The sequence below is a fragment of the Mus musculus genome, chromosome 14, assembly GCF_000001635.26.
Source record: "Mus musculus strain C57BL/6J chromosome 14, GRCm38.p6 C57BL/6J".
NCBI lineage: Eukaryota > Metazoa > Chordata > Mammalia > Rodentia > Muridae > Mus > Mus musculus.
Window position 1 is genome coordinate 60,202,092 of NC_000080.6, and position 24,182 is coordinate 60,226,273.

A 24,182-nucleotide genomic window follows, 5' to 3' on the forward strand; every position below is an offset into this window, starting at 1 on the left:
TAACTCCACCACAGCTTGCTCCAAGCACCCTCTGGGTTATCTGGGTTACAGCCTTTCAGTTCATTTGTTCTGTGACTGTGTTTGACTTTGCTGTATTTTAATATGGGCTTTGCACATTGGAACCTGGTAGCCACCCTGCAATTGAGCAAGTTTGTGTCATTTTTCCCAATGTGACTAAGTGCTCACAGCTCTGCATCACATTTTGGCAGATCCCCAATATTTTAAACACCCTTCCTATTGTTGTGCTTTGATGATCTGAAATATCTCATGTTACTGCAGCAATTGTTTAAGAGAGGGGCGGTCACGCCACAGAGGGCAGTAAATGTCATTGGCAAATGTGTGTTCAGACTACACTCACCTTCTCCAGCACTTCTGCAAACACTGAGATGTGGCCAATTAGCAGCCCTACAATTGAGCCCTGCATCTCTCTGCACTCAATTGTTAAAAGAGTCCCATGTGACTGACTTTATAGGTCAACAGCTAGATATGGTTAGGCTTAGTGAGAGAGGCATGTCAAAAGCCAAGAGCAACCTAAAGGTTGACCTCTGGAAAGAAACAGCCAAGCTATGAATTCAGATGTAAAGGCATATGCCAGTGAGCACTCGCATGATAGGGATGTTGGAACAGTCTTGATAGAAGATCAAAACAACCACTAAATTCCTTTAAGCCAAAGCTTCATCCAGAGCAAAGATCCAGTTTTCAATTAGATAAAGGCAGAGATGGCTAGCAAGATGGTTTCTTGGGTATAGGAACTTGTTGCCAAGCCTGCGGACCCAAGTTCAATCCCTGGAGCTCACGCGGTAGATGTCAGAGCAGACTCCCACTTGTGCCACATGTGGTCTTCTTCTTCTTCTTCTTCTTCTTCTTCTTCTTCTTCTTCTTCTTCTTCTTCTTCTTCTTCTTCTTCTTCTTCTTCTTCCTCCTCCTCCTCCTCCTCCTCCTCCTTCTTCCTCTTCCTCTTCCTCTTCTTCTTCTTCCTCCTCCTCCTCCTTCTTCCTCTTCCTCTTCCTCTTCCTCTTCCTCTTCCTCTTCTTCTTCTTCTTCTTCTTCTTCTTCTTCTTCTTCCTTTTTTTTTTTCCCAAGACAGGGTTTCTCTGTGTAGTCCTAGCTGTCCTGGAACTCACTCTGTAGACCAGGCTGGCCTCGAACTCAGAAATATGTGGTTGTCTTCTTATGCATATGCATATTGTGGCACACACGTCACCCCTTCTGAATAAATACATGTTAGGATTATTTTTTAATTTATTTTTAAATAGTAAATAGAGGTAGACGTATATGATAAGCTGCAGAAGGCAAGTGTGAATCTGACTGAGGTTATGTTGTGAGAGCTAAGGAGAAAAGCTGTCTCCCTGAAATCAGTCCAAGGTGAGGAAAGGTGGGTCGAATAGGAAATGCACCTATGAGCTCATTATTTTAATGCATGGACAATAGCTGGCAGTGCTAATTTTGTAACTGTAGAAACTTAAGGTGGAATGCCTAGTTAGTTGGAGGAAAGGTTCACTGCAGGGGTGGGGTGGGGGTGGGTGGTCCTGTGATACAGTATCCCCAGCTGCTTTGTCTTGTCCCTACCAGCCTCAAGTGAGCAGTTCTCCTCCATTGTGGACTCCCACTGGCATGTTTTGCCCAAGTCTATGAGGCCACGTGACTACGAACTAGACCCTCTGAAGCTGTGGGTCACATAGCATCTTCCTTCCTAGAGTTGTTTCTTTTGAACATTTTGTCATGGCAATAAGAAGCAACCAATACAAGCAGCTAGTGCTGGGGTGGAAGCTGTGTTAAGTTGTCCAGATCTAGGTGAGAAGAATGAGCCACACTCACACAACAGGCTTTCACTGTTGACAGAGCACCCTTCTGTAGGAAGAGGATGCCATCTAAGACTTTCATGGCTAGAGAAAAGGGCAGCACTTAGCTCCAAAGCTGTGAAACACAGGCAGACCCTCTTGTTTGAGGCTACTGGGACTCTGACTTTTACATCAAAGCCAGGATTGTTTACCATTCTGACATCCTACAGCAGTCAGAAAGGAAGCAAAATCTACCTGCCTGTACCCTATAAATCGAAAACAAAGCCCAAATGGTAACAACCATTTAGGGTTTAGTGACTATTGCAAGCCCATGGTTAAGAACTCCTGCCCTGAGAAAGACACCTTTCAGAACTGGCTGTCAGCACACCTGGATACCCAAGAGCTCAAATGGCGATAGACAATGAAATTAGTATGGTTTCTCATGCTTGATATCACTACATCCATTCTGTGGGCCATGGCTTAAGAAATGATCTTGATTTCAAATCATTTTAAGAAATACCTCTCCCAAGACAAAGACTGCCATACACAATGATTCCTTTGATGAATCTGAGCAAAGTCAACAGAAAGCTGAGAAAGGATTTACGACCTAGAGGCCACTGAAGTTCATTATTCATGGAAGAGGATCATGTGACATTCTATGTCTTTAACTCATTCCGTCCATTTGTACCCAAACTAAAATGCATGTTCCTCCCACAAGGAACGTCTGCTTGATGCATGTTCCGACACTTAAACCAAGTCTGGCAAAAAGTAGGTGGTCAACAAACATCTGTCAGCTGATAGAAGGTACATGAGAAAGGTGGGTTCCTAAGAGTGCACTGCTTAGTGAGTGACTGCTGTACATAAACACATGGAGGATAGTCAAAGTGACTAATCACATGGGTGTGCAAATCAAAGCCACAGGGAGGGCCATCGAGATGGTTCAGTGGTTAAGAGCACATACTCTTCTTCCAGAGAACTTGAGTTCCTTCAGCTCCCAACATTCTTGTGGAGAGACTCGCAAACACCTGTAACTCCAGCTCCAGGGGATCTGGCACCCTCTTCTGTCCTTCATGAGCACCTGAGATCATATATGCACATATATGTGCTCACGCGCACATGCGCGCACGCACACACACACAATCTTTCTAAAGACACAGTGAGCTTCTACTTCAAACCCTCTCAGATGACTATAGGGAGAAAATGGAGCACAAATCCAGGGCTGGTGAGAATGGAGAATGTGCAGCCACTTTGGAAAGTCTGACAGTTCCCTAAGATACTAAATAAAGGTAGTTACCACAACACCCAGAATTTCTACACTTTAGTACAAACTCCAAGACAACCAAAATCATGTGTTCACACAGAAACTCCTGAAAGAGGAACCAACATGTTTGCTGACTGAAGGCTAATGTGACCGAGCCACACAGTCAGATTTATTTATCGAGGAAAGGGATGACAGAGTGATATCGAATATCCTTGAAATCACTGGCCAGTTAAAAGGATCCAGTCACGTCTGTATGAAATATTCAGAACAGGAAAACACAGAGAAGTACAGAACATATAGCCAAAGGAGTTAGAGCCATGGTGGTAAGAAATGGGGGCTGAAGGTCAATGGAGATGGAATTTGAGTGACCACTAAATACAATAAAAAACTACTGAATTGTGAACTTCAATCAGACAAGGGTGAATCTTATCTCAACACGATTTCAACAGTGGCACCATTAAAATGATAAATAGCAGTTTACCCTAGTTGGCCCATTTTATTTTGTATCAATGGTGCCTCCTTCATCTGTGATTTTTCCCAACTTCCCAATCCCAGGATCTAGCACACGATCTATTCGTTTATTCTACAACATTGTGGCCAAGTTTTTCCCTCTTGAATTCTAAACATCTTGACCAAACTCAGTCTAAGCCTCATATTACTCTTCTTAAATAACGGCTCACAAAATGAGGGTCAGGTGTTCCTTGTAAAGCAGATACATGTTGATTTCAGTGACTGCTCAGAACTGGATTTTTCTTCCCAGTTCATTAGTTTCCATAACACTAGGTTTGCGAAATCCAGTTAAAACATGTGACTTTTGGCCTGAGAGAAAGAGAGAAATAGTTTAGACTGCTGTGATAGTAATAAGCTATTCTTTATTGCATTCTGGTCTTGCACACAGCATACAGTTACATATCTTACTTGTGCTAACTTACCCAAATGTTCACTATATAAGGCGAGCACTGCCTCCTTTTTTACTGAGGAGGTACAAGTATGCTCATTAATTGGCCTAAAAGCAACACTGCTCAGTGGCAGTAATAATATCCAACCCTAGCCACACAGTTGAACATCTGTGTAGAAGGGGCTCAGCAGGAGACTGCAGTACTAACTCTTCCCACTGCATCAACTACCAATTAAGAAATATTCCTAGAATTGAATCCCTTGCTATAAGTATTGATGATATAAACCCAAATCCAAATAAATAACAAGACCCCAGAGATTACAGTCTAACATGGGAGGTAAGTGTATGACCAAACAATAGAAAAAACAGCATGGTAGATGTTGTTTGAAGGAGATGTCCCCCATAGTCTCCTATATTTGAATACCTGGTTCCCAGTTGGTGGCACAGTTTGAGAAGGTATAAGAGGCATGGCCTTGTTGAAGAAAGTACATTGCCAGAGGTGGGCTTTAAGAATTTAAATACTCGCACCATTTCCAGTTCACTCTTTCCGTTGCATTCTTGTAGTTCAAGATCTGAGCTCTCAGCTTACTGGCTCTAGATTACCATGCCTGTCTGCTGCCACGCCTCTCACAAGGATGGAGACTCATCCCCTGGAGCTGACAGACCAAGTAAAGCCTTCTTTCTGTAAGTTGCCTTGGCCACAGCAACAGAACAGAAATGAATGCAGTAGATGTCTACCATCCACTAGAGTGAGGTGGTTTCACTGTCTGCTGTAGGATCTGAGGAAGGATAAAGAGAGGAAAGCACCCAAAAGCCAATGTTTCTCCCAGATAAAAGGAACCGTCTGTGTTGTGAATTATGAACTGAAACTGTCAAAGGGCCCAGGGCTTGGAAGGGCCTCTGAGTGAGAGGTCCAGAAGGAAGGTCTGCTAAATGGAGTGAAGGCCAGATTGGGAGGGCTGCTGTGTGCGAGAAGTCACAGTATGACTGTGAGGGCCCATGTGTGTGAGACGTCACAGTATGGAATAATGTGTAGCCACAAGGATGGGCTTCACAATATCATCCTTGCATTCTGAAGAGATAACTGTATGAACTCTGAGCAATGAAAGCAGGATTCCAGAATGGATGCTGTGTTAATAGTTCATTTAAGGCAGGACGGGAGAGATGGCTCAGCAGTTAAAGACACCGACTGCCCTTCCAGAAGACTCAAGTTCAAATCCCAGCACCCACAAGACAACTTACAACTGTCTGTAACTTCAAGTTAGTTCAACTACAAGGGCCCTGGGTTCAGCTATAACAAATAATACACATGGCATCAATAGGAAAATTGCATTATTTTTCTCAATAAATCCAACGTAAAATTTACATCTAAATTATCTCAAAAAAAAAACCCACAGATTCCTAAATCCAAGTTGTTCTAAACACAGTTGAATGTTTAATATTATAGATAAGTGTAATTATAAATGCAATGTTCCATTCCTAGATGAACTTGCCACATTTGAAGTATTCCGTAGCCTCCAGTGACCAGGAGCTACCATTTTAGACAGTGCTGATTCCTTATCTTTTCAACCATTGAAGAATTAATCACCAAGTTCTTGGTTACCTTATAACAGGCCCACTAACTAATTACACTCATTATTTTCTGAGAGGGAATTTAAAAGTAGAGAATCACGAATTCTAGAGCATCATCAAAAACCAAAAACCAAACCAAAACAACAACAACAACAACAACACACACATACAGGAACCACTCTGCAGTTCAGAGCACTTACTATTCTTTCAGGGGACCCAAGTTTGGTTTCCATGAGCTCACAATAGTCTTGTGTCTTCCATTCCTGGGATCTAATGCCCTCTTCTGGCATCTACCGGGATCAGGCACACATATGGTGCACCAAGACTGGTAGCTGTCAGGAGGGAGACAAGCAAGCCCAGGGATTTGTGGCCCTGGGTTGCATCCACAGCCCCTCAGCAAATCCCCTTCTGTTTTCCTTGCAGGATTCTGGCTGAGTCTGACACGTATCAAAGGACACACCACAAGCCCCCCTTGCAGCTGTGTGACCAGTTTCTGGTCAATGTGGCATGCAGCAGTGATGTAAGCCACTTTCAGATTGTAATCTTACAAAGAAAGGTGTACTCTCCCCATGGTGATTTGCCTCCATATTGAGTTGCCTGCAAGCTGGAAGGCTCATTTACTCCACTATTCAGAAGAAATTCCACAAGGACTCACAGGACTGCCAGAGAGCGGCCTGCGATCCAGCTCCATCAAGTAGCCACATCGACTCTGACTGCCTGAGCGGTGATGTAAAAAAGAAATAATCCCTTTTGTTTAGAATACTCCATTTGAGTCACTTAACAAAGCAGCTTTACGCCCTATTTAAGCCATGTGAGGAAAGACCAGTGAATCCCTAGAAACCAAGATGCCCACAAAGTCAAAAACAAAGAGAACAGGAAGCATGCAAAGGAAAGCATGATTGACCGGGGAGACCAAGAAAGCTCAAGTTTAATCTTAAGAGCCATTTCCATTTCTTTCTGTGTAAAGATGGGACTAAAAATGACCATTTCAAAAAAGAAAAAAAAAATAGAGACTACTTTCTTTATAGCAAACAATAGAAATATCTGCCTCTTCAACCTATGATTCTGACCTCCCAGAGGCTGTTGCTCATGTACAAGAGCAGCATGGGACCAAACCAGCCAAAATTTCAGCACGATGGGTAAGGGCTCATGATGTCCCAGCTTTGGCTGAAAAACTGCTTGGAAAAATCTGGTTTCTTGTGGGATAGTCCCTGAGAGGCTGTCCAGTAGTGCATGGCTCTACAACCATATGCATTCTGGCAACAATAAGTAGACTCAGTGGGATTGGAGAGAGAAGAGAGAGCGGAGGGGGGGGGCAGGAGGAGAGAAGAACATGGCGTTGGAGAGATGACTCAGCATGAAGAACGCTGGCTGCTCTTACTGAGGACCCAGGTTTAACTCTCAGCATCCACATGGGAGCTCACAGTCTATCTGCAACTCCAGTTCCAGAGGATCTATCAGCCTTTCCTGATCTTTGAGGGCATCAGTCTTAAAAGCAGTATACAGACATGTATATACCTGTAAAGTACCCACTCACAGAGAACAAAATAAAAATTAAAACTTAAAAGAAAAAGAGCACATAAAACATGAACGGAAATGTGTTTGTTGGAGTTGTAGGTTTTTTGTCAACTTGACACAAAGTAGAGTAACCTGGGAAGAAGGAATCTCAACTGAGAAATGTCCTCTGATTGGCCCGTGTGCATGTCGGTGGGGCATTTTGTAAACTCATGGTCATAAGGGCCTAGGCCACTGCGGTGGCGCCACCCAAGGCAAATAGTGCACGATTGTATAAGAAAGCAAGCTGAGCAAGCAGGCTATTGTGAGCAAGCCAGAGGGCAGCTTTCCTCCAAGGTTCCTGCCCTGGCTTCTCTCAATGACAGAGTAGAATTGGGATGTGTGAGACAAATAAACCTTCTCCTCATACAGTTGTCTCGGTAATGGTATTTATCATAGCAATAGAAAGCATACTAAGATAAAAATTGATATCAGGAGTCTGGAGTATCACGGTGACAGACTTGACCATGCTGTTTTAGGGACGGACTTGTGGACGTGTTTGGAACTCTTAGAAGGTAAGAGTGTGTAGAGAAATGCAGATGGCAGAAGCCTGGCTTGTGATGTCTGAGAGAGAAGCCAAGACTCAACCAAGGCTGTTTATGTGATGTATCTGAAGGAAGAATCTATGATTTCTAGTCAGCTGAGACTGAAGAATCCGCTGTGATTAATAAGAGACTAGCATAGCAGCACAGCAATGAAGCCTTTGCTTACTGGGACAATTAGTGTGGGACAATTAGTTCAGCCACAGCTGAAAGATCGGGTGTGATTAGTAAGAGACCTGCATTCCTGAGGCAAAACCTTCTAAGTGTTTACTCAGGGTCAACACACAGAGGAGGACTAAGACTATGTCTCAAGCTAGAAGCAGAACTTGATAATATGTAGGAGATTGCCAGATAGAATGGAGAGCAGCTGAGGCCAGAAGATATTGGTGAAGGTGCAGCCTCTGTTGCATTGGAGACCCCAGCAAAATGGGAGTTGCCAAGACCATGGGATAGCACACATGTACTATGTCCACCAAGGATAGTAGCAGGTATGGAATGGAGTTGGCCTGACCCTAGGAGACAATCTCTGTGTAATATGGATGACACCAGAGAAGTGGAGTTGCCCAAGCCCTTTGGAGCTCAGAAGATCACAAGTCCAAGATGTCAGTCATTGAGCTGCAAGATTTAGAGTGACAGTGCTGGATTTTTTTAATGTAACATTTTAATCTTTTTTAAAAAGGAATTATTTATTTATGTGAGGTATATGAGTACATTGCAGCTGTCTTTAGACACACCACAAGAGGGCATCAGATTCCATTGCAGATGGTTGTAAGCCATCATGTGGTTGCTGGGAATTGAACTCAGGACCTCTGGAAGATCAGTCAGTGCTCAGAGCAGTCTGAGCCATCTCTCCAGCCTCCAAATTTACAGTTTGGACGGCTGTAAGCTATCAAGTAGTAACTGGGATTTGAACCTGGGACCTTTGGGAGAGCGGTTGGCTCTCTTAATCGCTGAGCCATGGCTACAGGCTTGGTTTTCCTTAATTATGGTAGATTTATGCCTGGGATCTTCTCTCTTGGAATAAAAAGTATGTAATTTATTTTTTATTTAACTTGGGAGATTTTGGAATCTTAAAGAAGAATTGGATTTTTAAAATGACACTTGGATATTTAAAGTGTTGAGATTTTAAAAGATCATGTAACTTTAATTGAACTGTTTTATATTATGGTATTAGCATATCTTGGAGATTAAGGAGGGCTATAGTTTGATAGTAATGTTTTTACAGTATGGCAAGCTGACAAGGAATCAGAAAGAAAACAAACCATAAGTGTATTATAAAATTCTTAAAATAACTTTTATCAGCCAGGTCTCTGACCATGACAAGAGAGCCAAATTAACAGCAACAGATAATAGCCATGCATCTGGGGCAAAAGAGGTAAGAGGTGGTTTTCAGGAACCTTTAGCCATTGGTCCGGTCTGCTCCTGTAGCACAGGCCTAAAGCAGGAGCATCAGAAGAGTTTTGTAAAAGCAAGGGGTTGGCAATTCATTCATGAGTCAGTAAAGAGAGCAGCAGTTTGCTTGTCCCACCAATGGCTCATGAATAGGTCAGTTGGCTGCTAGAGAGACCGAAGTAATGCTGTCGTTCTCTGGTCTAGCTGCGTCTCTTTATCTCTTCAAGCCCTTTGATGGTGTAGCTGGATTCCTGCGGATGGTCAGCTTGCACGGTGTCGCTGGGTCAAGAACACATTCCCAGGTATTGGAGGCTGGATTCTCTTTGCTATGACAAGTCCTGGGAGTCATCTTGGCAGTCTTTACTGCAGTGGGAGTGGATAAAATAACAGTGAGTCGACCTCTCTGTAAAGGCTTCAGGACCTGGATATTCCATTCTTTCCCGCAGACTGCATCTCCTGGTTTAAAGGAGTGTTTGTGTTCGTAGTGAGGCTTACAGGAAACCATTCCCTGGCTTTGTGATGAATGAACCACGGTGGAACAGAGCCTCTGCATCTGTTGTCTTAAAATGATATGCCAAATCCTTTTAAGTTCCCCTATATTTCTCTGACAAGGAGAGGATGCCCATAAAGGATTTCATAAACAGAAAACCCTGCTTGGCAGTCCCACCTGCTGGGGCAGCTATCTGAAGCCTGTAGCAAAGGCCCAAAGTAGGAGGACTGGAAGAGGTAAATGCAAGGGCTTAGCAATGCAATTAGATCTGATTTTTAGCTGGGTGGTGGTGGCGCACGCCTTTAGTCCCAGGACTTGGGAGGCAGAGGCAGGTGGACTTTTGAGTTTGAGGCCAGCCTAGTCTACAGAGTGAGTTCCAGGACAGTGAGGGCTATACAGAGAAACCCCGTCTGGGGGGTGGGGGGAGAAAGTAGATTTGATTTTTAACAAAGCAATTGTTGGTTGAGACTTTCACCACAGTTTATCTGTAATTTTACTGTCTAGTTCACAGACCCCACCTTCCAAGAGCTCCACAGAAGATATGGCTTGTGTAGCTTCCAGAGGACTTTTAGCCCTCCAGCTACCAATTGTATGTACTATCTCTGTCACAAATGCTGACCCAGTGTCTGCCTCTGTAAGCAACATGAATCCCAAACCCAGAAATGATTTCTTTTAGAAGCCATATTACTTCAAATGCCCTTTCTATAAGGGCTTCACATATGTAACCTGAGAATGCACGTACAAAGACAAGCCCGAATCTGTAGCCCCTAGCTTAGGGCAGCTCTGGAAAGTCAACAACCAAAGTCAACAACCAAAGGAGCAGGGCTCCTTCAGCATTCTATTGCCCTCAGCCCATCCAGAGCCATCCAGCTGACATGAGGTCACTGATGGAACTGTGTGACAAAGGCAGAGGCAGTGGCCACAGGGATGGCTATAGTCATCTTTGAAATTTCTACCACTTGCTGGGGAGACAGTCCTCATTTTCAGTCTTAAGCCTAGCCATTTACCTAGTGGCCTGGAGATAATGTGGCTATAGCAATTGCCAACTCTGCCCTTCCTTTGAAAGCTGGTAGTTTTCACCTTTCTGTCTATTCTGCAGTTGCCCCCCAAAAGTTGTTAGCGTTTCCTTTCAGGTGTCCTCAAAACTACAAGGCAGCCAATTTTCTTAGAGGCTATACAGCTCTAAGAATTCTATGGTTTCTTTGCCATATTTATGTCTTTCCCTTCTGAATTGATCAGTCCCTCTTCTTTACACAGGGCTCCATGCTCACAGAGCATAGTAGAAATACACTTAAGGGTTGTAAATATGTTCACATTCATCCTACTGCCAGCCACAGCACGCCCGCTGAAGCTCTGAGTTCTGCTTTTTTTGCTGGTCCCCTTGGGCAGAGGATTTGCCTCAGTGGTAGAATTAAGGATCATCAGAGTACACAGCAAGCTATTCTATAAAACTACTGCCATCAGTAAGATATGGTACATCGGGGTCTTTAGGTTTGTCTGTTAGATCTGTCCTGCCTTCAATGTAATCACAATCTGGCAAGCCTGGCATTACACTGCAGGGTTTAAGATTTGGAATCACTTGTAGATGATGTGTGAGCTTTCACATAGGATGGCCTCACAGCTGGCCATGCTAGCATTTGTGACCCACTATTGGCCTTTGTAATCCATCAAAATTAACAATGTATATATGGTGTCAACAGTCAAATCCTTACAATCAGTTTGTCAACCTGTGTTACCAAGAGTATTGTAGCAAGTGGATGCAGGTAGGTGGCCAGCCTATAGCCATAGAGCCCAGCTGTTTAAAAAGACAAGCTATGGGTAATGCCAAGATCCCAACATCCGACTCATATAAAAAGATTATGTCTGGGAGTCTGAAGCCGGTAAGGACCTGCCTGATTTCTTCAAAGTTTTCTGTTGGTCTTTTTCCCACAATGAGGGCTTTCTCCCCATTCTGTGGCTTCCATTCTGTTTTTTCCAGAACAGAAAAATTTGGAACCCAAATAGACACCAGTCTTCCAAGAAACTCTCAAATCTGACATGAGGGTATGCAGAACTGAACCGAGCAAAAGGCCTGCCTGCTTCCTCTCAGGTCTTTGGAGTTACCCCTGTGACAAATGGAACGGGAGATATTTAACCCTTTCTTGGCAGTTTTGTGGAGGTAGGGAAGAGGTTGTTTTGAGACAGGTTCTATGTAGTTCTGGCTAACCTAGAATTTACTATGAGGACCAGATAGGCCTTAGACTCAGTTTGATCCCGTTGCCTCTGCTTCTCAAGTGCTAAGATTAAAGACCAGAATATCTAGTCAGGTTGGGGCTTTTTACTATAGAGTTTATAACCAGTTCTCCAAAGTAGGATAGATTGTGTATGTCTCCTCCAGTCTTCTTTGGTGGCTCCCACCAGGAATAAATCATCTACATATTGGAGCAGTGTAAAGTTATGCTGGTCAAATAACACAGTGCCAAAAATGGTAAAGAAAGATTTAAATCTGGGGCAATCTGGTTGAAGTTAATTGACTTTTGTCACTATTTTCAGGACTTTACCATTGAAAGACAAAAATAGGCTGCCGAGATGGGGGTGTGAACCTAGAAACTGGTTCTTTAGATCTAAAGAAAACAGCCTCAGCAGAAGCAAGCCCTGACAGGTGTTGAGGACTGGGGACAGCTGATGCAGTTACTGTGATTTACTGCCCCTAAGTCCTATGCTGGACTATAAACATCAGTCCTATGTTTCTGGCCTGGCAAGAGAGGTATATCCCAGGCTGTTTGATGAGACCAGAGAATTCTCCTTTTTAAAAGTTTTTCTAGGCATTTTAAAGCTCCAACTTGTGCCTGGAAAGGGATACTGCTTTCTGGTGAGTGGGCTATCGCTTGTCTTAATTCTGTGACCACTGGAGGAGTATTTTACGAGAAATGGTTGTTTAATCTCAACCAGTAAACCAAGAACTTCAAGAAGCTCAGGCCCTTGTGGCTTCTCAGCCAAGCCAAATGGTCATCATTCCTTTTCCCAGGGGTCATCATTTGTTTCAGGTGTTCCCAGAGTTTAGGTTTTCTGGGCCTGAGGAGTTAGTTATTTGAGCTTGCAGCTTTCCCAGGTCAACCCAACAGAGGCACTGTACAACCTGGATGGCATAGAAACTCATGGATAACATCATGGCTTCCCAGGCCCCAAGAACTGGATATGAGGAAAAGCTGTCTATAGCTCCCACGATCGGTAGTGTCCTTCATGGATTACATCACAACCAGTGTTCATGTAAGGTCAACTGGCTAGCATTAGCAGCATCCTTTTGACTATAATGCTCTTACAGGCCCAATGAAATGGGTCTACTCTTCCTCATTTTTTTGTATGGCTGCTAAGCCTACAGTCTCATTTTTCTGGTGTCTCTTTCAATGTCTAGGCTGCTATCACTTGAATCGTCCAGCCTTCCTCCTTATCTGACACCTAAGCAGGCATTCTCTGCCTTCTGTGGGTGTTCATTTTCTAATGCCCTTTCTATGGCAAAATGCACACTGGTTCTGAACCAATCTCACCTCTGAGCAAAGTGGTCCTATCAGGCTTCTTAGTGGCCACAGCCCCAATCTGGTGGAACACTGTCCATGGGTGCCCTGAACATTCTATCAGTGTAGCAGCCAGCAAACTGGTTTCTTTTTAACCTTTGATCTGCTTCACACTTCAGTTCCTTGTATCGGTTCAGGCTCTCCACACGCCCCGGAAGCATGAGATTTCCCCCATATTTAGGGCCTTTCTACCTCCTTTTTTGATTAAAAGAATCTCCAGTTTATCACCTGAGCTTCTCCAACCACACACCCCATCATTACTCTGGTCCCAGTGGGACTTCCTCGGAAAACAAGCTTTGGATGTCATCTAGGGGCACAGTCCCTTACCCATTCTGAGATAACCAGAATCAGCGGGGGTGTTCAACAATCTGCCCATGTGATACCCAACTTGGATTTGAGTAATAGATTGGATTAAATCAATTAAGTCCCAAGAGGTTTTGTTTTTCTTGTATGAGGAGGTGCTTTTTTCCAATGTAAGAAGTCAGTGGCAGAAAAGGATCAATAAATTAAGGTACATTGGCCTTCTGGGACCTGTCCATATTGGTCAAAACAGAGGGGTCTTCAAATCTTACAGAATGGCTCATCTATTATGTTCAAGGGGCTGAGATTTGGCTTTCTTTGCTCTTCCCCACCAGGGTGTAGGGACTTAAATTTCTGAGGGGACTGTTGCTAGTGATGGCTCTGCGGCTAATGGGCCTGCTGGCACTGTGAAGAGTAGCGGTGTCAGGGCTCCCCAGCATGTGCTGGTGGCACAGGGGGCAGTGACGGGCTATAACTGTACACATGGTACAGAGACTTCTGGCTCCTCAGGTAAAACAGGTTTCTTCTGAGGTTTAGGCTCTGGTCTACATTAGAAGACATCATTGCCCTAAAACCATCATGATTTTATAGTTCTTTCCAAGCAGGCTTTTAGCCAGCACATACTGAGAAGACAGTGTCTTTTCACCAACTGATGTAAGGAAACTGGCCATGGCACACTCAAACACCTTATTATCTCTTTATCCAGTGGCCCCTCATGGACCCACCTCACCCAAATAGACAGCAATGTTTCACAAAAAGCCGTTTTCTGAGAAAGTTTGGTATTCACTGTCTTCCTCCTGAATGTCTACCTTCTGGAAATTCTTTGTAATGTGGTCTAAAGGTGTAGGCTACACTACTGTCCACCCAGTTCATGGTATATGAGTCACTTAATTGGTTATGATTCCCCACCCTTGCCCAATGCTCAGAGTTCACTGCAGAGCTGGTTTTTGTCCTTTTGTGTATTTTTAAGCCAGGTTATTTAAACAGCTTTATGACTCTTAGACAATTGTTCTTCTATTCAATGGAGTGGGTAATTGGAGCCCAAACCAAATCATTCTGGGTTCTTACCAGTCTGATGAGTGGGGCCCCCTGGCCTGCTTCATGGGCTTGAGTGCACATTCAGGAGCTCTGTCCCAGATCCCAAAGAGGGCAAATCCCATATAAATTAAACGGCTCATTGGCACCAGGCATATATCTACTCCCGATGCCTTGAACCCTCGAACTCCCCCCATGTGGGGAAGGCAAAAGTGGTGAAAGCACCTCCTAGTCAATGTATCAGAAATGGTACAGGAGACCAAGGGAAGCGAACCAGGAAGCAGTTTTACGTACCCATACACTAGCCCAGCAGAAAACGGTCTAAAGACTGAAAGCCATTCAGCTGAACAGGGCCTCTTATATTCCTCTGTTCCCCTGCCCCCACCTACAGCAATCCAGAGTGATATATTTTAATTAGTGATATCAAACGTGTTAATATAGATTGCTTAACTGCGGATGTATCCAGGTAACTTCTCAGGGCCTTCTACCGTGACATGTACAAGGATACTCACCACAACTTCTACAGAATTGAACCCATCAACAAGAAACAGCTGAAGAGACACCTGGATAGCAATCGGGCTACGGGGAAGGAAAGAGTGTGCAAATGGCAATCTCTATGAGCTGACAAGGCAAGAGATAGATAATATACTACAAAGGGGAGGAAATCAAAAATCACACAATACTTAGGTTGGGATTTTGTTGTTGGTGGTGTTGTCAACCTGCTTGGTTTAAAAGGGAAGAGAAACCAATAAAATGAGCATTTAAAAAAAGGAAAAAGAAAGTAAAGCAACCATTCATACACATAGAAAGGACATTTTTAGAACAGTCTGCCAAGACAGATCAACACAATTAGTGTACACACTTGGGCAGGGCAGGACTGAGACTAAGCTGAAGGAGTCTTTGCTTTTAACTCAAATATCTATCAACTTAATTATGATGCTTAATGTCATAATTTTCAGAAGAAAAAAAACCAAGTGACAAAGAACCTATTACACTCCCCTTTCCATTTGTGCATGTATGTGTGTGTGCACGTGACGGAGGACGGGGGGGGGGGGGGGGGGCTGTTGTTGGGACTCATTCTTTTTTTTTTTTTGGTTTTTCAAGACAGGATTTCTCTGTATAGCCCTGGCTGTCCTGGAACTCACTTTGTAGACCAGGCTGGCCTCAAACTCAGAAATCCGCCTGCCTCTGCCTCCTGACTGCTGGGATTAAAGGCGTGCGCCACCACGCCTGGCTGAGACTCATTCTTGAATGCTCTTCCACCATATTCATTAAGGCAGGGTTCTCTTGGTCAAACCTGGAGCTTGCTGGTGTGGCTAGTCTCTCTAAGCAGCTAGCTCTGGGAATCCCTTCTCTGACTCTGGCCACTGGAATCAGGAGGGCAACCACACCCATCCAGCATTTACTCACTTTATCAGCATAACAAGCATGTTAATAACTGGGCCACCTGTCCAGTCAGAATTTGCTACATTGTCTTTAGCCTTTTGTTAAAAACAAAAGAGAACAAGACTATAACTTACAAGTGTAGACAACACTAAAATCAATTAAAGAGAATAAGAAGCAGTAATAAAATTAAGTATGTACAACTGCTGAGACCTACAAAGATTCAAAGCAACTAACAAATTTTATTATTTCCACAATAGACAAGGCGAAGACAAAGGAGACAAAGACAACACTCTGACTCCTACCACAAATGAATGCTACAAGTCTCCAGTGGTTCAACATATGAAAATGTATATAAAGAAAAAAATAACCCAGAGAAATATAAATATTCAGATATTTGCAGCATAATACAATGTACTTAAAAAACGAACAAAGCAGTATTTTTGTAATTGTATATGTAACTCTGATGGTAATTTAAAATGCCAAAGCACACCTTTTTCCTATCCTCCCCCATAGTCTGGACTGAGGGTTGCAGAATTACAAAAATATACAAATGTTTAGTGCTCAGAGACAAATAACTCTCCTTATTTTAATGCGTCAAGATGCAAATATTAAATTCAGGAATGCCAATCACTGTTATATGCAGATAAATAAAACAGACCAACAATTTTTATAATCAAACCCAAGTAACATTATACTAAAATATGTATGTATGTATGTTCGTATGTATGTACACCAGACCTGTTTTGAATAAAATAAAAAAAAGGTGCCTTAGTGAAAATGATCCTGAAAGTATTCACTGATAAACATTATATACAAAACCTTCTATGTAAAAAAATTAAACTATTTCCGTGCAATTCCATGTGTTCATTCCACCTGAAAACTACTTTCACGCTGTCACGGTCCTAAGGCAATGAATTCTCTTCACAGTGGTGTTTACTCACTCAACACCAGGATCGGCAGTACAGACAGAGGTCACACAGACAACCTGACACACCTCTGAGCACTCCCTGGAGCTCCACCACTCTTCAAACCAGCACGTTTATAGTGGGTACAAAGAGTTTCCCTAAAATGTAGTTTCTCTAGTCCAGATTAAGACTCAGCACATTAAGAGGCTCAGAAGCCACTTCATTTGGTTTCTCAATAGCCCTATAAGAAGAATTCTGTATTGAAACAGCTAAGCAAGTTGTTACTGAATTAACATTGCATCCTCCACCTGCATAGATTCAATTTGGCTTAGTAGCTCTTTGCCCCAGAACATCACTCTGGAGTTCACATACACTCCTAAAAGTCCATCTCCTTTACAAAAAAGATTCTCATAATGGTAGCATGAGAATATATATAGGGTAGTAAAGGTTTCTAAAATCTGTTTGATGAGCCTTAGAGCATTCCTCAGTTAAAGTAGCTCCTAAGGGTCAAGGTATAAATAAAAACAGAAGAGTGGGGTCAATGAAGTTGAATGGGTTAAATACTTATATCAAGAATCACTTCTGTCTAATAAACAAATGAAGTGACCAGGCACCCCAAGTTACTCCTTTTATAAGCGCTGAGGATCTAAATCATAAAGAGTGAATAACTAAATACACTAAAAAGGATAACAGTCTGAGGCAGGAGTTGTAGGTGTGTAAATATATATTTTATGTGCACACATTGTGTGCATTACTCTCTATATAATTACATACATATCCACAAGATGCCCTGCAGCACAGTTCAAAAGGCCTTGTCAAGGAACAAACTACTTCTAGCACAGGCCCTAGAGTTTATACCATCTGCATAAGAAACCAATGTGCATGTATTCACAGCATAAACCTCAGCAACAGAAACATTGCTATTAGTACTAGGATAGATCATAGGCTTAGGTTGATGGATTTTTTTCCCACCACTATCAATTGGTAATTTAATCACAACATTTCTTACATGGAGAATCAAAAAAAAGAGCAACCAAAACTGCAACTGGATTTTGAATTCACAAGAAAGATGTTTGGTAAGGTAAACAAAGTTCAAGTTCCAGAGTGAGGAATATCAAAATGTTATAAATCTCCCGAGATGCAGTTCAATTACTACATCGTTAGAAAAATAGAATCATAGAATGAGCGGCAGCCAGCTAAGCACGGCCAACACATCGACCCGTATGTTTATCTCTTTCCTCTTTTGTTTCCAGCTGGAGGTCTCTTCAATTGAAGGAGTTGTCCTCCTGTTCCAAACCCCGCAGATGCAGGATTGGATACCCCAAATGTCAAACCAGCTGATGCCGTGATGCCAGGATTGCTGAAGTTAAACCCAGACGTACTTGAGCTGCCAAAGCCTTATGTTCAGGGAAGAAAATATTCAAATGAGAAGTTAAGTCACAAAAACGAATATAAAAAACAGGGATGAGTGGGAATTTCTATCTGTGAATACACAATTTTAAGAGTAGAAAATGCCTATAGCCCTTGAATTTCTAACAAGGAACTTTAAAGAAAAATAATTTAGCTAACAGCTAAAGAGTGTCTTGAGAGACAGAGGAAGCTAGCACAGATAACTAAAATATACAGGAAAATTCAAGCTACCAGAAACTTTGTCTGTATTGTAACATGTTTTATGTGCACATACAATTGTGTATTATTCTGTATATAATTATATATGAGAATAAAATTACATTACCTACATATTATGTCAGTGTCTTCTTAGTCAGACTCAACAAAAACATTTTAGAAAACACACTCAAGGCATCTGGGCCTGCCCTTAAATCCCAAGCCTTCCAAGAAAACCTCAACTCACCTCAATGTTCAAGAGAATGCAAACAATGTGTATAGTAAGAGTCTTTATAATTAAGAGCAAGTGTTCTGGATGCCTGGTTACCTGACAACAGTATTTTGATTCTGGTCCTGATACTACTGATTACAAATCTTACTCCACTGGCACTATTGACTTTAAATACTACTAAAAATAAGTGGAATTTCCTACATTTGAACACATTTCTTAAACAGTGCCATACCACTATTTTAGATATATTATTTATCCTTACATATGGCACATCAGTCAAGTCAGTACTTACAAATATAAAATAAATGGAAAGGTAAACAAAATCCTGGGTTTTCTACTAGAAGTAGATTATACCTACTTAAAAATGAACACAGAGCCAAGCTAGTCATTATTCATAAATGACCCTACCCCTTAAAATCAGAGGTGCTAACAACTGTTTGGAATGAGATGTATTTTATGTTGGGCTGCCTGGCGGTACAGGCCTACAGTTTCAGCTACAATATCCAGCTGAGGCAGAAACACAAGTGAAAGGCCAGCCTGGGCACTCAGTGAGACCATGGTTCAACGTGAAAAGTAAAAAGTAAGCTGGAGAAATAGCTCAATGGTAGAATGCTTGCTTAACATGCGTAAAAACCCTAGTTCCCACACCCAGTACAAAACACAAATAAAAAGTTCTCCTGGATGAAAAACAAACCACCCAAATATAACTACTGGATTAATGGGGTAAGAGGAAAAGCCTTAAACCATAAAGTCAGTCACTAGGATTCAAATGAATCTCTAGTTAACTGTTTTTAAGTCAAAAAGTCTCAGTACATACAGCCAGCACAGTAAGGCTACACAATGTAGCCAGGCATACAATCCATGCTTCCAGAGAGGAGCCGTGAGTTAGGGTCCTGAGGGCTACTGAGAGTAAGAGCGGGTGTAACGTTCAGGTGAATGATTTCACTCTTCACCTGCCTGGAGTTCAGGCAGAAGCACACAAACCTGCACTAAGACTTCCTGAGGGTTTATCTGTTGTTCCAAATCCAAATGTGGAGGCCCCTGTGGTACCGCATCCGAAACCAGAGCTAGTTCCAAATCCTAGTGGAAGGTAATAGAGAAAATACACAGTGCACATAAAACACAGATTACAGTGTACTCACAAGAAAACCAACCACCACCACAGGCCAAATAAACGCAATGTTCACAAACACAGCTTACTGAGGCACTTTGGGTACTTACTCCTCTGCATAAGACTTCTTGAGCAGATTAATTCTAAATAAAACACTAATTTATAACTACCCAAACTAGTTTATGACCTAGCAGCAATTTTCAAAGAACAAGGCTATTAAAATCAAGATCACATAGGTTATTTTCACCATTGAAATGAGTATACAATATTAGATATATGCCTAGATGAAGCACTACTTCATTTCAGAAATATAAAAATTCATAAACAAGCATGACTTTCACAACAGTGTAAATACTAGAATATTCTGAGATAAGTGCCCTCTCTGATCCTTACTAACTACAGGACAGTCCACTACCTCAATCTACTCTGTAACAGTAAATTCTGCCATGTTACTCTCCATGTTAACATGAACAGTCTTTCCTCTTAAAACATATTTTCATCATACAAAGTCCATGAAGAAATTCTAAGTATTCAAATGTAGTTTACCAGATATTTTCTACATAAACTGCACCATCTTTGTTATTATTAGTCTTATGTTATTTCCCCATGTAGATGAGGATGACTCAGAACTTCTGACCCTCCTGCCTTCTGAGTGCTGGGATTCCAGGTATAAGCTCCCACTCCCTGTTTGCAGTTAGGAATGGAACCAAGGCTCCATGCATGCTGGGTAGCACTCAACCAGCTAAGATGTACCTCCAGCAAAGTTCAAAGTCGGTTTGTTATTCTACAATGGCTTACAAAAATACTTAAGTCGGCAGTGAACTATCACTGCCTATCAAAAACACGATGCAAAGTGGATTATAGTCAAGAGGGATTATGCTACCTCTCATAGTTCTAAATTTCTCAATGTGGAACAGTTTGTAATAAAGAACCATGGTAGCTTACAGCCTCTCTTTATATTTTAGTCAAAATACAGGAACCATCATTACCCTCTAATACTTTTGTCAAAATAAAATAAACTCTCAATTATTCAAAAAGAATTGTGAATGAAAACATTTATAATTAATGTCTTTATAGACTTACTTTACTAGTTTATGAAACAATTAGAATAATCTGAATTGCTTATGTATAGATACAGTCAAACACGCCAAGAGTGCATCAAAATGACAAACGTCAAGCTGTTTAATTTACGATAAAATCCTGCTTAAAGTGGTCCCTCTCAGATTAAAAAAAAAAAGTTACCTTCAGAAATATCTATATGATGTAGTAGATTGGATTCCAAAGTTATATTAGAACTAATCTTTAAAAGTTCAATTAAGACTAATTTGATTTAATCTAAGTAATTCTCCAGTTTACATTTCAGCACGTTGACCACAACACACAGAACTCGCTGCCACTTAGTTGTCCTGCTTCCTTCTATCTACTTCCCACAGAGGACAGCATGACTTTTTTAAGCTGAAGCGAATGCTAGAAAACAATGATCATGTTTGGAGAATCCTTTTTTGCCAGATGGAACCTTAACTTCCCAAATAGCAGCAGATCCTCTTAGAAATGTGTTACAGGCTACCATCCAGTCCAAATGAAATAGGAGAAAATGTAAAGTGTACCTCCAAGGTTTGAAGAACCTAAGCCACTTGATTGCAAGCCAGTGCCAATACCTGAGCCGAATGGCGTTCCAAAACTAACTCCCAGAGACGGCTGTGGCCCTGGTATGAAAAAAAAAACGGGGGGGAAAAACAAATTTGCCTTACTCTTTCAAGATTAAAGTTCCTTTATGAGATTATTTTAAAGCTGAACATTGATTATTTTTTAACAAACTCCACTTGTTATAACTTGGATTTCAAGATGTCTTTCTCACCTAGCTTATCTATCCCAAATGTTTTATCTGAAAAAAAATTTTTTAATTAACCTGCTTATAACTAAACAGTTAAAAGAGGTTTATCACAATGAAAAATGTTCAAAAGTTTAATGTACTGATAATTTGAAATATTTAATGCCTCACAAGTTATAGTTTTTATATTTCTAGAATCGTTTTAGTTCTACTTATTTTCTGACACAACTATTTGGTGTAATAAATAAGGTTTTGCTTTTCTTTAAAAAAAAAAAACAAGCTCCCAGTATTAGAGTCAAGCTCCAATGTCCAAGAGACTGACACTAACATAGCAAAACTATCATGTTACTTCATAAAGTACCCAAAAAATTAGGTATGACTTCTTATAGTACTGAAATGGTATATATAATAAATAGATAAAAAACAAGACAATGTTTTATTTTATTTAATTTATTGTTCATCTTAAAAGCAAACCAATTACACAGTAACATGACAATTGCAACTTGTTCACAGAAGTGATATTGAGTTCTATTCTTCAGCTCGGCTCCATTTTAGCACTCATCACCTGGTTCATGAGGCCGAGAATGAACATTTACAAAGGCACGTGTGCGCCTTCACAGACCCAGTACAGTCAAGGCTGCAGAAGCTCCTTTCCAACATTCATCAAAGCCACGCGTCATCCTCTCCACACCTGCTATGTTAGGGATTCGCCTAAGTTTGTTTGGCAACAACAGCATCAACGTACCAGCCCCTCATGGTAACTACTCTTTGTTGTTTTGTTTTTTTAAACTAAGCAGAATACAAAAATCTAAAAATCTCTCATTTGATAATAATTTATGAAAACTACTCAGTAAGTTTCATAGTACAATCTTAGTCCTGGCCTCTGCAAGCACAGTAGTTAATACATCTGGAGCTGAGGGAATGCCAAAGCAAACTGCACCTTCAAATTTAACTTCAAAAAACCCAAAGCCTTCACGTTGTCTAATGAAGAATGAGGTTTGTATATTCAAAAGGTAGTGTAAATTTATAAAGCACAAAACAACAAAATGAGGAAGTACATTTTGCTACCCTGGGACAGAAACTGGACTTTTTAAAATAGCTTCTATCCAGAAAACAGAATAACAACTAAATAGCAGCCAGAGTTCTTATACTACTATTAAAAAAATAAATTAAAAAATATTTTTAAATTCTTACATCCAGTTTGAGATTAATTTTAGAAGACCTGACTAGCAGCTCTTTTGTAAAATGTTACAACAGGAAAAGAAACATATTACTTTCTTATGTCTAACAAAAATAACAGAGAAAGCATATGTCCAGTTTCTTTAACATTGGGAGACGGTCACATTTTAACTGGAGGCACTGCTGGTGGAAGGCGCTAAAGAACAATGCACACCACAGTCCTCAGCCTTACAAGTTGGGAGAATTACCCAGATAGCATGGATTTTGTCATGTGTAGATTCATTTTTTTAAGAGCAACAGAACAATTTCTGCAATCATATTTAGGACATCAAAACGCATCTGACAATGACAAGACTTCACATTGGCAAAAGATGCGAGATATTTTGAATTTTCTACCTTCACACAAATTCTGAAGGCAACATCATTTATAAAATAGTAGGCAAATGTATAACATTTCAAATAGTAAAAGCTCATGATAAATTATCTCCCAGGCCAAAGTATTAACATAATTATACTCTGGCCACCATATATATTAGTTTTGCTATCAGAAAACAGATTCTAAATCCTTCAGGTAGAAGCTATGTAAACAATTCAAGTCACTTTGAAATCTGAATAGTCACTCAACGAGGGGCTCTTAGTTCTACAGGTAAAATCAAATCAATATAGACCAATAATTGCCTACAGAGAAATTTCCATGTAAAGAAACATTTTACAAAAGTTTCCATAATAAATTCACATACAACAAAATCAGGTTTAGCACTGTAATTCATATTTTCTAGAATAAATATTACCTTATTTAATGGAAAACTGTATTTATAGGAAAAAGACTAAAGTGCTAAATTTCAATTTCTTATAATTTTCCATAGTCACCAAAAATGTCTAATGTAATTATCATTGTTGCTTGTAAGTCACCTTTTAAAAAAAAACAAAAATGCCTTCCCCTGATAAGAAAAACTTCTTCTTGCTACTTTTAATGGGGAATGTTCCTTTGGTTATTAAAACAACACTATCATGAAACCACAAGAAACTAAAATGAAATATTTAACATTTCTGATTTAACACTACACCTTAAACGTCCAAACCTTCACCTAAAGCTAGAAAGCAGGTATTCCTCACAAATGCTTCAGCTCTCCTTAAAAATAAAATGGAAGCTAAAGTCACATGAGAAAAATCTTATGTAAACATCAACAACTTTTAAGTGTGAAACACAACAAAATTTAACCTTAGTACACTGATTGAAAAAAAACACATCCATTCTAAATCAAGATCGTAAGCCTAATATAAATCTACTAAGGTTTTGAGGAGATCTGAGGAACATTTGTGGACAAGTGTACATGAACTTATCCACACACTGATATTGTTTACTTTATGTATGAATAATCTGGGTTTTCATGAACTCAGTCTTCATAACAAAGAGCCACAAATTAAATATGCCCAAGCTGAACTGTGTATTTGTTTTCATTAAAAATAAGGAATAGTGGGTTGGGGAGGCAGTTCAGTAGTAGAGTCTTGACTTGTTAGCACATACAAGGTCCTGGATTCAATCCCACTACC

The 24,182-nt window shown here is 40.9% G+C and overlaps 1 protein-coding gene across 3 annotated transcripts in view; it reads right to left on the reverse strand.

Annotated features, from left to right (window-relative positions):
• Positions 1 to 3,192: 3,192 nt before the first annotated feature.
• Positions 3,193 to 24,182, reverse strand: part of Nupl1 (nucleoporin like 1) — a 46,196-nt gene continuing 25,206 nt past the window's right edge. The window contains exons 13-15 of one of the 3 annotated variants that reach the window (NM_001362440.1): positions 21,226 to 21,324; positions 19,492 to 19,587; positions 3,193 to 3,861 (exon numbers count right to left, since the gene is read on the reverse strand). In NM_001362440.1, coding sequence (NP_001349369.1) covers positions 3,779 to 3,861; positions 19,492 to 19,587; positions 21,226 to 21,324 — 278 coding nt within the window. In that variant the 3' untranslated portion in view covers positions 3,193 to 3,778. Of the gene's footprint in view, positions 3,862 to 15,979; positions 19,588 to 21,225; positions 21,325 to 24,182 lie in introns of those variants that run through there. The other 2 variants (NM_170591.2, NM_001362439.1) reach the window with 2 other exon arrangements.